The 15,557-nt window shown below is 29.6% G+C and overlaps 1 protein-coding gene across 5 annotated transcripts in view; it reads left to right on the top strand.

Annotated features, from left to right (window-relative positions):
• LOC141535010 (zwei Ig domain protein zig-8) overlaps nucleotides 1–15,557 on the top strand; it is a 44,847-nt gene extending 29,290 nt beyond the window's left edge. For 3 of the 5 annotated variants that reach the window (XM_074254726.1, XM_074254727.1, XM_074254728.1), the window contains exons 4-8: nucleotides 6,317–6,527; nucleotides 7,526–7,579; nucleotides 10,007–10,170; nucleotides 10,498–10,654; nucleotides 15,255–15,556. In XM_074254726.1, the coding sequence (XP_074110827.1) occupies nucleotides 6,317–6,527; nucleotides 7,526–7,579; nucleotides 10,007–10,170; nucleotides 10,498–10,654; nucleotides 15,255–15,382 (714 nt within the window). In that variant the 3' untranslated portion in view covers nucleotides 15,383–15,556. Of the gene's footprint in view, nucleotides 1–6,316; nucleotides 6,528–7,525; nucleotides 7,580–10,006; nucleotides 10,171–10,497; nucleotides 10,655–15,223 lie in introns of all 5 variants that reach the window. The other 2 variants (XM_074254729.1, XM_074254730.1) reach the window with 2 other exon arrangements.

Here is a 15,557-nt window from a genome sequence, read left to right as displayed (position 1 = left end):
CATACCGTATATAATACAGGGCCTCCCATTCCCGCCGAAAAGTGCAGCGCTTGCATATTTAGGGAACCACTAACGGGACTGCGCGACAACTCACTCGTGGCTGAAGAATACACATTATCGCGCATTGTCACCTCATCAAAAGAACCAATTGTTTAATTAGTAGCCCCTCTTTCAAATCGCGACCGAGGTGATAAAAACCGCGAACACTATAATTCACGAGCTTATTTTACAAGGTAACAGTTCTGCCTTAAAGCCCGGGTGAGTCCTATACCCCGACACGTATAGGCAGACTTCAATTATTAAATTAATTAGTCATCCTTTCCCTAATTATTCATTTCGATTTCCTTAACGGTATTTCTGAGTTCTGTGATAGTGATTCTTCGAGCCACGATTCGTTTTGACGATAATCGAGATTCCCGCAGTCCCAGTGACCAGGTCCCCTCTCAAATTATTTTCTTCTTCTGTGAATTTATAATCGGCGAACTTTTGTTTGCCGGAGTCGTTACTCCGGTTACGAACTCATATACTTTCAATACAACGTTATATTGTTATTAGTTAATAAGTGATAAGTGTAAATTAAGACGTGTTTGCCCATAGGGCCAGTTAATCAGAATATATAAACTAAAAACCCGAATCGAAGTGTCCCATCATTTATAAATTAAGAAGCTATTCATCCTTCAACTTTCGATCTTCAATCTCCAGTCAGAAGGAGGAAGGGAGAAGCCAAGTAGCGGAAGTCAAAGGTATAAAGTCCAATCGAAGGACGAATCATCATTCAATTCGTAATAGTAAGTGGAGGATATTATCACTATTTCCGAGGTCGATTGTCTATTCCAAGGGGCCCTCTCCGGGGTTTTCACCTTCGCGAACCCATAAATTAAAAACCTAACGATCCTTTCGTTAGGGAAATTCATCTGTTATCCGAACCTCCGATAGTCCAGCTACCAAATTCTAAGATTATATTTTTCGGACATAACAACTTTAATATTTTCAAGAGAATATTTTTCTGGAGTCAACTAAATTTTTTCTATTGTAGCATTTTATCTACGCTCGGTTAAAAAAAAAATAACTCGATCCAAGAAGGAAAACTTGAAATCAATAAAATAATATTGAAGAGTTAGATAATTTTAGATCTTACAAAATAATTCTTAAATTAAAATTTTTCTTGGGTCAAGTACATTTTACTTGATTTAGTAATTTTTTTTTTCGAGTCAATTGAATTCTTAAAAATTTTTCTCTGTAATAAAATTGATTTTTTGTCAGTGTATAAGCGAAGAATTAAAAATTGTAATTTTCCAAAATTTTAATTACAAGATTAATTTTTTTTCAATGAAGATACATTTCTATAATTATTTCTCACATATAAAACAGTCATCAACATAGATAAAAGTAAAATCGTCGAGAATAACTGATAAACAGTTACTCCGAATTTAATAGCAAGCGATAAATAAAAACTAAAAGACCACCGCCATGTGTTTTTTATCTGGTAAATGTGGTTTAGGATCGAGTTATATTTTTTGCAGCTCTCTGATTTTTATTCTCATCTTATAATCCTTGCACATAACTCGAAGCTGGAAGCTCGACGCGGCTTTCTCACTCGGACGTTTACATTGAAACATATTTATTTTTCTTTCAATCCTCCTCTCTTTCCCTTATTTATATTATTTTTTTATTTTTATTTTTATTTTTATTATATTTTTACCAATACCGTGTACAGTAGCGGCGGTTTATTTCGATTCTTGGTGTATACAAGCCCACGAGGAGCTTCCGGTCATGTACACTCTCACGATCCCCGATCTAATAAACTGCCTGAGGGAACAAGTCCAGAACGGATACGAGAGTTCGCGGAAAGAATCGAGAAAGGACAACAGTATATACTACGATCTGTATATTTATATATATTCCGATGTACATGTAATCCCTACCAACCACTTGGAGAGTTCAATAGTCGGTTTATACTCCCTGGATCTACACTGAAATAAATATAAGAGGGATTCGGGTTGAAGGAGGGATTGAGCTTTTGAATTTTCACTAGAGATTTCGTCGTAACAATGTATTAATCATTATTTAATTCCGAGATTTTCAAGAGTGCTTTTTCATTTTTTTTCACCTTGAAATTTTAATGTATAATAATTTAATTTAATCAATTTTTAATTAAAAATAATTAAATTAAATCCGTCCCAAAATTTGAAATTTTTACGAAAAAAAATTTTTTTTTAAACTTTAAACAATGATTAAAATTAGACAATTAATTATTTTTATGTCTTCGCCGGCATTTTTAGAATCCTCAGAGTCTCAGCTTTAAAATCCACTATAAGTTTTTATAATTAAAAAATTTTTTTACAAAGTTTTCAGCGCCTCCAGGTGAAATTATTAATAAAATTTTTTAATAGATAAATTTTAAAGTTGTCAAATTTAAAAATAAAAATTATTAAATGTTTGTAATGACTCCTGTTTGCTATTACAAATTTATTTATTGCATTACATTATTCAACTGCTAAATTTATAAAGGAAACAAATCTAATTAACATTTATAAAGGTTTTGAAATAATAAAGCTCGTATATAATTCTAAAGCTGGTATTTATCAGAATTAAAATAGTTAAAATAAATTATATTTTACTGCACAAAGCAGAGCACACAAAAGATAAAACATCAAAGACGTCGTGGTGATTGAGTAGATTAAAACAAAACCGGAAGACTCGTGAAATTAGAGATGACTTGAAGCATGTTAAACAGCTAAAGAGAAAAGAGAGTATATTATCCGGAGAAGATAATTATACTACAGTACTGTACACTAACGCTGTAGAATAAGGATAAGATGAAGATGAAGGAGAAGCTGAAGATCAAGAAGAACAAAGAGGGAGCACGTATTCAAGCGTGTCTGCAATACTTTACTTTTCGAGCAGAGCCACTGAGCGTCGAGGAGAATAGTATAGTACTGTACGGATGCGGGGGTGTCAGAGCGGGGGATCGGGTCTATAAAAGCAAGATAGAAAATATATGGACAGAAAGAGAAGAAATATGGTGAAATAGTCAATGGCTGGCAGGTAGAAGGTAGTTGTAGTAAAAAGAGACGAAACAAATGGAGAACACAAGAGGCCACGCATGTACCCTCTGACTAAAACATTTTGCATACTGATGAGTCCACTTTCCAGCTACTTCATTCCTATTTCCTTTTCTTTCGGTATTTCCTTGTCATTTCCAAGTTTCTTAGAAGCCAATTTCATTCACATGCAACTTTAGTATGCGTTTATTTTATTCTACTTTTCTCAGACTTTTTTTAGCTCAATGAATGCAATGTACTGGTGGGTAATAAGAATAAGGCTTAGTTGAAGAATATTTGGCATGATAAAAAAAAATATTTAATAAGTTTTCATATTAATTATTAACGAAGTAAATTTTCTTTGAAATATTAATGAAATATGGTTAATTTTACTTGTTAATGCATTTTAAAAGTTTTTTAAAATTTAATTGATCAATTTTTTAAGAAATAAATAATTGATGAAATTTAATTTATATATTTATCAATAAATTAATGAGCAATGAAATTTAATTAATGCATTTTTAAAAAATTAATAATTACAATAAATGCGGCTATTAAATTTAAGAATTACAATTATTTTTGGTTTATTTTAAATGAAAAATGTAAAATCTTTTAATTAAATTTTTTGCTACTCTCGTGTGTTGAAAAAAAAAAAAAATAAGAAATTTTATCTGTTTATTTTTATTGTAACAAAATATTTTTTATTACTTGAAACACAAAACCAATGTAAAAAAAATTTTTTTTCAATAAAACAAAATAACGAAGAAATTCTTATTCTTTTTCTTTTTTTATAATAAAAAAAGATTTTTTATTATTTAAATAAACAATGCAAGTATCAATTAAAATTTTTTGAATGGAAAAATTAAACAAGAAATGTTATCTGTTTTTTATAAAAATATCTTTTACTGTTTAAAAAACAAAGTGAATTTCATGTAGAATTTTTTTACTAGAAAGTCGAAATGAAAACTCCTAGAAAGATTTATATATATGTATGATAAACCATAGAACACACGATTTAAATTCTCTGTATATGCTTATATATATAGAAGTTGGTGGTCGGGTCAGAGAAGGCAATGGAAGAAGGAAGTTTTATACGTCCCGAGTTTGTTCATGATTTATACAACAATAATATGAAAGTAAGCTCTTGACGGTAGCAAGCAAAAGCTGGTGGAGCTTCTGCAATTGCAGTGCTATGGACGCAGTACTGAGATAGTATGGGGTGTGTTACACGCAGCTCCGAGCTCCGGCCTCTCTATACTCATAATAAAATATACCCACAATAAAAAGTGTAAAAATAAAACAGAAACTACAAAATACGAAATATAAAATAGGATGAGAGAGAGAGAGAGAAAAAATAGCGCTCGACCAAAAGTAAAGGCGACTAGTCGCGTTGAAAAGAGTGAAGCAGCTTTTGCAGTACTAATACCACTCTATGTGGGTTGTGGGTACGTAAGCCAATGTGCAAGGGTACACAAGGACGTTTTGCCAAACAGTATAAAACGTTAGGATGCTAACATCAGCCTTTTCTTTATTTCTTTATGTTTTTTATTATTTCTTTCTCTTATTATGCTTTACTTAGAGCTGCTGGGATAGAGTTCCTCCTCATACAAACATTTATTTTTATATATGGGTGAATATATACGCCTCGAGTTGTATTGCTATGGTATTTGGTCCGACGCCAGTACAGTGAATGCACCAAAATAGAACTGTAGCTTTGAGGCCGTGGAAAAAAATAACCCGAAAAAATGAAAAAAAAAATTCCAAGTTGCAGATGGAAAAGACTTGATGATATGCCGTATAGGTGAAAGGAAAAGAAAACAGTGTAAATTGTGTGAAGAGCTTCAAAAATCTCTGGGTTGAGGATTTTAAATGGCTTTGGGATGAATTAGATAATTCATTTCACGTGTTTCCTGTGTTGCTACTTCAGATCTTTCATTTTTTAAGAAAGAACTTGCTTTTTGTTAAAAATCCCTCCGAGATGAGGATATTCAAAATTTTTAAAATTGATTAATTTCATAAAATTAAAATTTTTTTAGTTTAATTGAGGAAATCTCCATGGGATGCTTTTTTATTTGCAATTTTGTAACTAGAAGAATTTATCATTGTTATTAATCTAAAAATGTCCTCAGATCTGAACTTTTATTTTATTTAGCCCTGAAGCGTGATTTTTGAAAGATATTTGTAATAAAAAAAAAAATCTATTTTAAAGAAAATATACTGAAGAATTATTGACAGGCAAACTTTTTGATTAAATTTATATTTTAATTTCTTTACAAATTTTCCTTAACTAGGCTTTATTATCCGCCGGTAATTTAGTTATGCACTGCAAAAAAAATTAACTTGAATTAAGTGAAAAAATTTTGAACCAAAAAAATCATTCTAAAGAATTTTATCGTCCTGATGCAATTAAAAAAATTTTTAAACTAAGAGATTTTTCTCAATTTAAGTAAATTTTATTTTATTTAAAAATTCTTTGGCTTAATAGAAAATGAGATGATGAGAAAAAAAAAATAAAAAGTTAAGTGAATTAAATCATGCTCTTTTGGATTTTCCAAATTTGTTTATTTGATTTTCTGTAATGTCCAAGTATCGGTGATTACTACTTAATCTTAAAAAAACTTTAATAACTCGTAGAGTTAGGTGACTTATGGCATCGAGTAAATATCAATTGTTTATCTATCGATTATTGAAAAATGTTTTTTCATCCTAGCAATATAAAAATAATGAAGTACTTTAAAGAAAAAAGACGAGCTCAGTTTAAATGACTGTCTCGTAATAAATATAGGAAATGAGTACTGTGGTCGATAACCGGATATCTAATATCCGAATATCCGAACGTTCGTCTCTATATAGGAGTAGTCGAATACTGAAAAATACGAGGATCGGATAAGCCGTGGACCAGTTTGCCAGCCACGTTTGTTGCATTTTCCTCTACTCTCATTCTACTTTTTGGCCTTCTATCTATTTTCTTCTGTTGTTGAAGTTAACTACAGATATAGGTTGTAACTATAACTAAACTGGCTGTCGAATATTATCTCCCATTACTTTTTCCAACAACAGCCTATATAATATCTTGTTCAATCACCGCTGCTCCCAATCTCCAAATTGAATTCCTGGCTAGTGCCAGTCAATGCTCTTATTTTTATTCATCCATTCATCAGAAAGTTCATTCTCTTTTTCTTTTCTTTCACTTTTTGCTTTACGACGTGATAGATGAGGAGAGTAATCACTAATCATTCATGTATTTTTTTTTTTTTTTTTTTTTTTTCCAGGTGTCCTGGATACGCAGTAAAGATCTTCATATTTTGACGTCCAGCGACATTACTTTTAGCTCTGATCAGAGGTTCAGTCCGGTACACACTCCTGGGAGCGATGCCTGGACGCTCAAGCTAGAGGACACCAAAAAAAGTGATACGGGAAATTATGAATGTCAAGTTAATACAGAGCCGAAGATTATGTATACTATTTTACTTATTGTGAAAGGTAAGAATTTTTTTTTCTTTTACTTGAATGTTGGAAGAAAATTTCCAATTTAAATAATTGTTTAAGTAAATTTAATTTAATATATAAACAAAAAATAATTAATTTTATCATAAACAAAAATAAAATTAAACATCGTAAAAACGTGTAATAATTAGAGCATATTTTACTATAGTCAGATGATTTCACTCTACTTAAACATCGCGTCACAATTGCCAAAAGGGTGGATAAAAAAATTATTTCTTATTACGGAACATTGACAAGAGCTCCATTAAGATCTTCTCAAGAAAAAAAATCTTAAATCTTTTTTTTAGTTCTAGATCACAAAATTTTTTAACTTTTTAAAGTTACAAGCTCGTATATTTGGATACATACGCCCTTTTGGCTTCAGAAATTTTTGCCTTTATTTTTAAGATTAAAATCTGCTTGCAAAGGGATTGACAAAGAAATTTTTATTCCCTTATGGTATTGGATAAAAATAAAATTAAGTTTTTGAAGCCAAAAGAGCTTTTTTCAGTATTTTTATCAAAATTTGAATTCATAAACCAAAAATTCTTTATTATAATATTATAAGTAAAATTTCACTTGATTCACTGATTTTTCGTCTTGATTAAAGCCAATGAAACTCTTAAAAATTATTTTCTTGGTTCAAAAATTTTTTTATTGATTGAAATTAATTTTTTTTTCTGTGTACATTTACAAGCCGACAGAAAAAAATATTCGCTAAAACTTCATCCTTTTACTTTGATTGAACCGTGCAATAAGTTGAAATCAAGTAGTGATTGATGTGCTCGAAAAAAGCTTCAATCATCATATCATATCAGCATAACCATAAAAATAATAACAATACCAGAGAAAATGGCAATGCTAATGATCCTTCACCGCTAAACGTTCCTCATTTAATCGTTGTCGATTTAACCTTTCTCAATCCCGAGCCCGAGGAAAATGATCGATTGACGTTATTCTTCATCTTCACCAAGAAGTCTCTTTCCTTGTTTCAGATTCGGAGGTCTCAGAAGGAAATGATTCTCCGCATTCGCAGCAGACCCAATCGAGTAAGTTCAACCTTATTAATCATAAATCACAAATAATTATGAATTATTAATTAATAAAAGCACTAATCAGCGCTTTTCACACAAACAAGCTCGCTTCGATAGAAGTAACTTGCTAAATTTTCCGCTAACTTGCAATAAAATAGTGTGTCGAGGGCAGAAGCTAAAGGAGTAAAAAAAAAAAATACCCGGGGATATAATCGTTTGAAACAAAGCCTTTTATTTGACCACTTGAGTAGCCATTCCATTGATCACATCCTAGAAAGAGCGAGAAGAGAGGGGGAGGGAGACAAAAATAAGAAAATAAATAAAAGCGTAGATTGTAGGAAGCGTAGTCGAAGAAAGTACGCTAGTCTGTCCTTGACACATAGTATACCTCGTTCGTTTTCCGAAACCAACACTTTTCTGGTATGCTCTACTCGGAAACTTTAAAAGTTTCGTCGTAGCTCTATACTACTATACTTCATTCTTTAACTTAAATCTCTCCGTTAGCGCGTCACCCCCGACGTCTTTTTCATCTTCATTTTACGTTTGTGCTTTTTGCGTTTCTTCGACAATTTTCTTTGAATTAAACCTCATGTTTCTACCAGCACTCTATTTCTGCCAGGGTATTACTTTTTTTCCACAAAGTTAAATTATCGTCGACGTTTCTCGTTACTCGAGTTTTTTGTATTTACATTTATATATATATATATATATATATATATATATATATATATATATATATATATATATATATATATATATATATATATATATATAGTTTGTACATCGCTGGATAAATATTCAAGTAGTTGAGTGTGCTCCAATAGTTGAAAAATCTTTCAGAGATTTGAGTTTTAAAAACAGCTGAATTTTTAATCAGCGAGTGCTGTTTAATTACTTTTTAATATATTTAAACGATTTAATATAGTTTGATTGGACTTTTTTATCAATTTTCTTGTAAGAAAAAAATTATTGCCATTCGTAAGACGGATAAAATCCTTAGAAAATAAAATAATATTGATTTTTGATCTAAAAATTACATATATGCGTTTTCTTAGCTTTGGGTAAAATTTGTAGTTGTATAAATTATTCATTTTATAAATCAGTGGCTACATCGCTAAAAATCATACACAGAAGTGTCTGGTCATGTCAAAAAAATTTTTTGACGCATAAAATTTTAAAAGTAGAACGACTAACATAATTATACAAAAATATGTCATGTTTAACCGATGGATCCAGTGAACAAGTGAAGAATGAGATAATGGAATGTTCATTAGAGAGTCACAAATCATCTGGATCAACTCCTATTATCTTATTATTTTTTTTAGTCTCTCGGTTTCCCTCCGTGGTCGAACGAATTCTATTAAATCGTAATCATGGCCGGGTGGATTGCGGTTAATTATTGCCGACTAATCCGGTATAATTTCAACCGAGAGTGTAATACTATTACGATCAATATCAAACAATGTATATATATATATATATATATATATATATATATATATATATATATATATATATATATATATATATATATATATATATATATATATATATACTGAGTGATTTACTTTTATCAAAAAATTTTTTGTCAAATATAAAACTACTAACTATTTCATTAAAAATAAAAAGAAATTAATTTATCATCCACAATATTTAATTTCCTCATATTCAAATAAATTCACGAAAATATTTTACCTATTTAGATTGCTTATTCTCTTTGAAATACCTAAAGACAACATGTATTAAATATAATCCTATTGGAGTTAATTTAATCCAGTGGGATATTATATTTGCTCCGGCCCAAAGAGAATATTATGACGTTTCACTATTATCTTTATCTTTATCACTATGCATTATTACCTACCATTTTGAATCGTTTCCTTTTGTACTCATTCATTACATAAGTCGTTTGTACTTCAAACTTTGACATTTGTTTTACTAACTAATTAGTTTTCATAGCTTTTGATAATGACTATTTTTTATAAGCGTTGTAAATGTTTAATCGATTATTAACCTCACTCGAAAAAAATCTACTTGATTTAAAAACAAATGATTTTTTCAAGATTTTTCTCTAGCTTTAAGAAATTCCATTTTTTTTTTTTTTTTTCAATAAACCGTAAAAATGTAATTTAATCTTTTCTCAATAATTTTCAACAATTATCGACTAAAGATAATATTCTTGCAAATCAAGTGACCATTGTTATCGACTAAAGACAAAAACTTTTTAAGCCAAGAATTCAAAATTTTTAATCAAGATTATTTTTCATTTTTTCAATTATTCAGAAAAATGATAAGAAAAATTTCAGAAATAAATTGACTTATGATATGATTTAATATCGCTGACTATTATCATGACAGTAACATGCCACATAAAAGATGTTTAACATAATATATAATAATAATTATAATCATAATCTATTGACGTGAATATTTACCATTCAGGTTACGAGAGTACAGCTCCAGTCGCAACAATAATGGGTCCACGAGAGCAACGGGTGCCATTAGGTTCGACAATCACCCTAAGGTGCATAATAACGTCTCCGTATCAGCCGCGGCCCATCAGAGGCGCACAATGGCTGCGAGACAATAAACTCCTGACATTCCAGGTAATTCGACTCTCCGATGATACACAATCTCATATATACAAATATAATACATATAATACATCCTCACACACTGATATATCCGCCGATAGCAGACGTCGACGGCTTGTACATAGCTTCAGTATTTTATACTCTACACTCGAGATTTATATTTTTCTTCATCATTTTTCTTTCACTCGGTCTCATCATCTTCTACTCGACTTTAATCTATCTCTTGTTTTATTTTATTTTTATTTTTTTTTTCTATAATAAATCAACGCGCCAACGATATTACTTTTTTATTTATTTTACACTCCCTCTTGACTTTTATCATTCATTTTTTTTTCACAGCCGGGACGCGGTGGTTTAGTCATTGAAACAGAACGAGTTGCTGGGCGCACAAGCTCTGAAGTAACTCTCGCGTCAGTGACTATGGAAGACATGGGTAAATACACCTGTCGGCCGACTGAGGGAAGAGCTGATACTATTCTGTTAATTGTTGAACAAGGTAAATTTTTTTTTTTTTTATGGTTTAGGATTTTTGAGTCAGTTTATAGCAAAGTAATGTTAGACCGTCTCTTTGGTCTATCTTACAAATATCCCTACAATCATCACAGAAAAAAAATTAATAAGTAATTTTTTTTTTTCAATTTTTGGTTTTTTCCAAATTTGATGTTAGCAGCCAATTTTTTGATATATACTTCTGTTTTTACGTGTTGATCTCACAAAATTAATTTTTTCCTGCATAAAATCGTGAAATCACATTTTTTTTAACGACAATTGATTTCAAAGTAAAAGAAAAAAATTTTTTATTCAAAATTTAATTTATCAAATTATAAAAATCCAACTCTGAAATTGTTAGTCTTTTTAAAAATAATTTAAATGTATTATATAAAAAAAAATTAGATAGTTTACAAAATTCCCAACAGGTGGCGCATGGTCGCCAAATCTTCTCGCTAAAAGAGAGTTAAATTTTAGGTATTATTATAAAACAAAAATTCAAGATATGGGTCGCTAAAATAAACACTTATGTATCTTAAAAAACAAAAACTAGAGTAAGTGCGACATAACATCTTCATCTACTGATAAATTATTCGGAAATTAGTAAAATATAAAAAAATTAAAAGCTGCTTATACATAAATAAAAATTATTTATTATAGTTGATTCAAAAAGGAGATTAAAACAGTATAATATATTTGTAAAACAACGTAAATTTGTAATCTGCGAAACTGTGAAACGAGAATAGTCACCAAAAGTTTTGATTTATCGCGACTAAAGTGAGTACTTGTACTTACGTAGACTGCGTGTGTGTTGTTGCAAAAAATTTGGTACCGATTCTGCAAGACAGATAGAGATAGCGGTAGAGATAGAGACGAGATTCTGGGCGGTATAAACGGGAACAGTTTTGTATGTATATAAATATATGATATTATAACAACTAGATAGTGGATGTTGGATGCCAGATTCTAGATGGTAGATGGGAGATGGGAGTTGAATTATGTAAAAATGCGACTTTGCTTCATAGAGCAACTGCGCTATAACTTCCGATAGAAAATTCATGAAAATAGAGAGCAACATGCTTATGTAGTTATACACTTGATATCCCTTGAATTTCTATTTATCAATCTCAGTATATTCCAATCTCAGTAAATATATATGAGGCGTCTTACGTTGAATTGAATGATTTGATAAGCTTTTTTTTTTATTTCTGTAATTTTTAAAAATTTTTTAGTATCCATAAAAAGATTATTTCTGGCAAATTTTAAGTTTTTTAAATTAATTGTTCAAAAAAAATATTGATTTTTCGAAATGTGAAAATTTAACTTCTAAATTTTTAATAAATTTGGTGATATTTTTTAGACGAATCTTCGCCTTTGACCCGACCATTTTCCAGCTCCATTCTTTCACTTCTAAACCCTTTATACATAGAGGTAACACCTACCGATCCCTCCCAAGAAGATCAGCTAGACAAATAGCTAGAACGTGATCTACGATCATTCTTCTTAATACTCGGTATTTTATTTCTCTTTTAAGACTCTTACAAAAAGGTTATACAGAGTTGCTTTTAAAATCAGATAAAGATAACTTTTTTCTCAAATTATTTTTCAAAAAGCTTTAGTAACAATTTCTAAAAAAAATTTTTCCTTTAAATTCTTCGGTAATTTTTTAATTAACCTTTCAATTTAAAAAATGAATAAATAAACCCATTCTTTATTGTAGAAATATTTTCTTTTTACGGAGTATAATTTTTTTCCACCCTTAAATTGACGAATTCTTGAAGATTCAGTTTACCATAATAATTTAACTTTTTTCTAAATAAAATAAAACGTAAGAAATCCGATGATAAAGAGTCTCATACTTTCTCCAAAAGCATTTCCATTAAAAGGACTTAAATTTTGAAATTTTATTACCAAAAAATGTAGACTGCCATCTTACAAACTTACTCTACCCTCGACATCGAGTTTATTTATTTTTCATCCACCTCTGAATTGGATATACCACGAGCTAATTCTTATGCAATCGTAAATAACGTCATGCATATATCAAAAGTTACAGGGATAGAAACAGTATCTACCTTCTCCTATTTTATCATTTTTAACTCCCCTGTCCTCTGTACCTCAAGAAATTTTTTTAGCCTGTCTGAGCCACCCTCAGCCTCTCTGCTGTCATCTTAGCGTACTTTTTATAGATCTTTCTTTCTTAATGCGCGATCTGGAGATAATTTGACGATTAAATTTAATTAAACAAGGCATCATAAAGCCGAATAAAGCTAATTATATTTTTCTTTAAAAAACAAGTCCTTAGATAACAGTAAAAGCAAAAAAAAAAAAACAATAATAATAATAAAAAAAAAAAAATAGTAAAAAAGTATAAAAATACCAAATTGATATATTGAAATATTTAGCAGTTTATATAATTGGCGTTATTTTTATTGTTCGTATCAAATTTAGTTTCATTAGACCGTCTCATGAGTACAGAAAAAGCTCAAAGCTCCCACCACTTTCACCCTCGGATATTTTTTCATTCTATCTCTTTTCTCTTTAACCTTTACCCCGAGTTCCATTCTCTCGGCTATGTCTGTTATATTAAAGCTTTCTCACTTTACGACACAACATATCCTTTCCTTTTTTTGCCAATTTGTTTTGGGCATGAGACCATTATATATTCGAGAGGCAGAAAAGAGTACCGGAGATTTAGATAGCGTTGGCAACAACTAAACAAAGTTTTCTTCACTGCAATGACGCACAATATTTATTCCACAGACTGGACACATTTTTGATTGTGGCTCTATTCCCAACTAAAATTTTTTTAAAAAGCTTCCTTTATATCATTGACAAAATAAGAAAAATTTTTTCTTCGGGAAAATCATATGATAAAATCGATTTTTTTTTGGGAAATTTAGTGTCATTGCAAAGGTTTTAACTTGAATTTGTACCTTTTTGAAGTTTCATATCATTCTCATCGATAATTAATTTATTGTGATAAGTACTTAGGCTGCATTCGAAAATGCTCTATCTCGAGATACGTAATTAAGAAATTATCTTGTATCTTGTAAACTATTGACATTTTTAAAGATATAATCTCATCCTGATGTTACACTCATCGAGACCTTTCATTTGAGTACCTACATCAATTTTTCATATATTTATAAATATTATATATATATGTATATATGAAAAATATATCAAAATGCATGTGGGTACTCAAATGAAAGCTCTTGATGAGTGTAACATCGGGATGAGCTTATATTTTTAAAATTGTCAATAGCTAAGAAATTACAGTGCAATTTAACAAAATTTATTATTTAATAAAGCAAAATTTTATTTATTTATGGTTCACAAATCACGGCAGTCACATTAGTGACTGCAAGGTTGCTAGATATTGTTATTGTTATTATTATTATTATTAAAAATTAAATCTACATTTTTATGATTGTCAAGACAAAGAAAATAAAATTTCATCTGACTAGCATCGCGATTATTGAGTTGATTGTCAAGATCTGAGTAGCCGACGTAGAAGAAATTTTTCTCGGGGCAACAATAAAATCGATGAGAGGTCTATTTAATAAATTTTTTGGTCTCATGTAGAAACGATACAGTGATATATATGTATGAAAGTAGAAAGGTTTGCAATTCTTCGTCTCAACTCCCTATTTATTTTCCTCAATTTCGTCCATTGTCCCGCGGGGATTGCAGATACTTTCGATCAGCAACCGGCAAATTCTATCGTACCTAGCACACACAATTGTAAGGTATACACAATGCTCAACTGAGCAACTTTAACCTCCTTTCAAACTATACTTATTCTTATTCTTGTATATATCTTTATACATGTACTATACAAACATCCCGTCGACCTTCTTAACTTTATCCACCAGAAGTATTATGCCCCTTGTCTTTTTTTTCTCCATTAACCACTTCTGTTATTTTCTGTTTCGTTCATTTCTATGTGATTCGATTAACTAGCGACTGAGTGTGAGTTAAGACGATCATATCTTAATTTGTGTGTTTAAATGTTAGAAAATACTCAGATAATTGAGAGAAAATTTCTTTGAAAATATAAATGGAATTTTCTTGAATTTTAACTTTTTTTTTTTTTGTATAAAAAAATTGAAATGATTTTTTAGGTATCATGATTCTTGATTACCCAGCAAAATATCCCCGAGAAAATGTCAGCGTTAAAATAAATTTGATAATTTTTTTTAAATTTATTTTTTTGAATTTTTTTTATTAAAAAATTCAATTATTTAAAATATTTTGTCTACAGTTATTTTTTTTTTTTTTTTTTGATATTTTGACAGAGATATTTTTTCGGGGTATCAAAAATCATAAAACCGATTTTTAATTAATTTATTTAATAAACTACACTTCATTAATCGTCATTAATTCGATCCTAGGTAAGATTTTATTTAATAAAAAAAAAAATAAATTATTTAGAAAAATTTAACTTATTGGATTTTTACAATTTCTCTATGAAAAATTTTTTTTATAATTTTTTTATTGCTACAATTTAATGTTTTATAAAGATTTAGAAAATCATTAAATGTCTCTAAATTTAAGAATTATTTTTTTTCAGCTAAAAAAAAATAACTGAGATTTTTTTTTAGGTGAACGCACAGAAGCGATGCAACGCGACGCAGGCTACGTGCCAGTTTCATCATCATGGTCATCGTTATCAAAAAAAGAATTTCATTGTCAACTAGTTCTGCTACTAGTTGTCCTGATGTTCAGATAACTAAAAATTGGAAAGTTCTTTTTCATTTTTTTTCTACATAAAAATAAAATAGACAGAAATAATTTAAAGTATTATACAGTATTTATTTACATAGCTATAATGTATTTTTTATAATAAAAAATTGATGATTACCTCAAAGCGGCATTGATTTTAGTTTGTGTGTAAAGTATGTAAA

The sequence above is a fragment of the Cotesia typhae genome, unplaced genomic scaffold, assembly GCF_013202065.1.
Source record: "Cotesia typhae breed Kobodo isofemale line unplaced genomic scaffold, CoteBio_Ctyphae scaffold_13, whole genome shotgun sequence".
In the NCBI taxonomy this organism is placed as follows: Eukaryota; Metazoa; Arthropoda; class Insecta; order Hymenoptera; family Braconidae; genus Cotesia; species Cotesia typhae.
The sequence above is the reverse complement of the archived record's forward strand: the minus strand, read 5'-3'. Positions and strand labels throughout refer to the sequence as shown.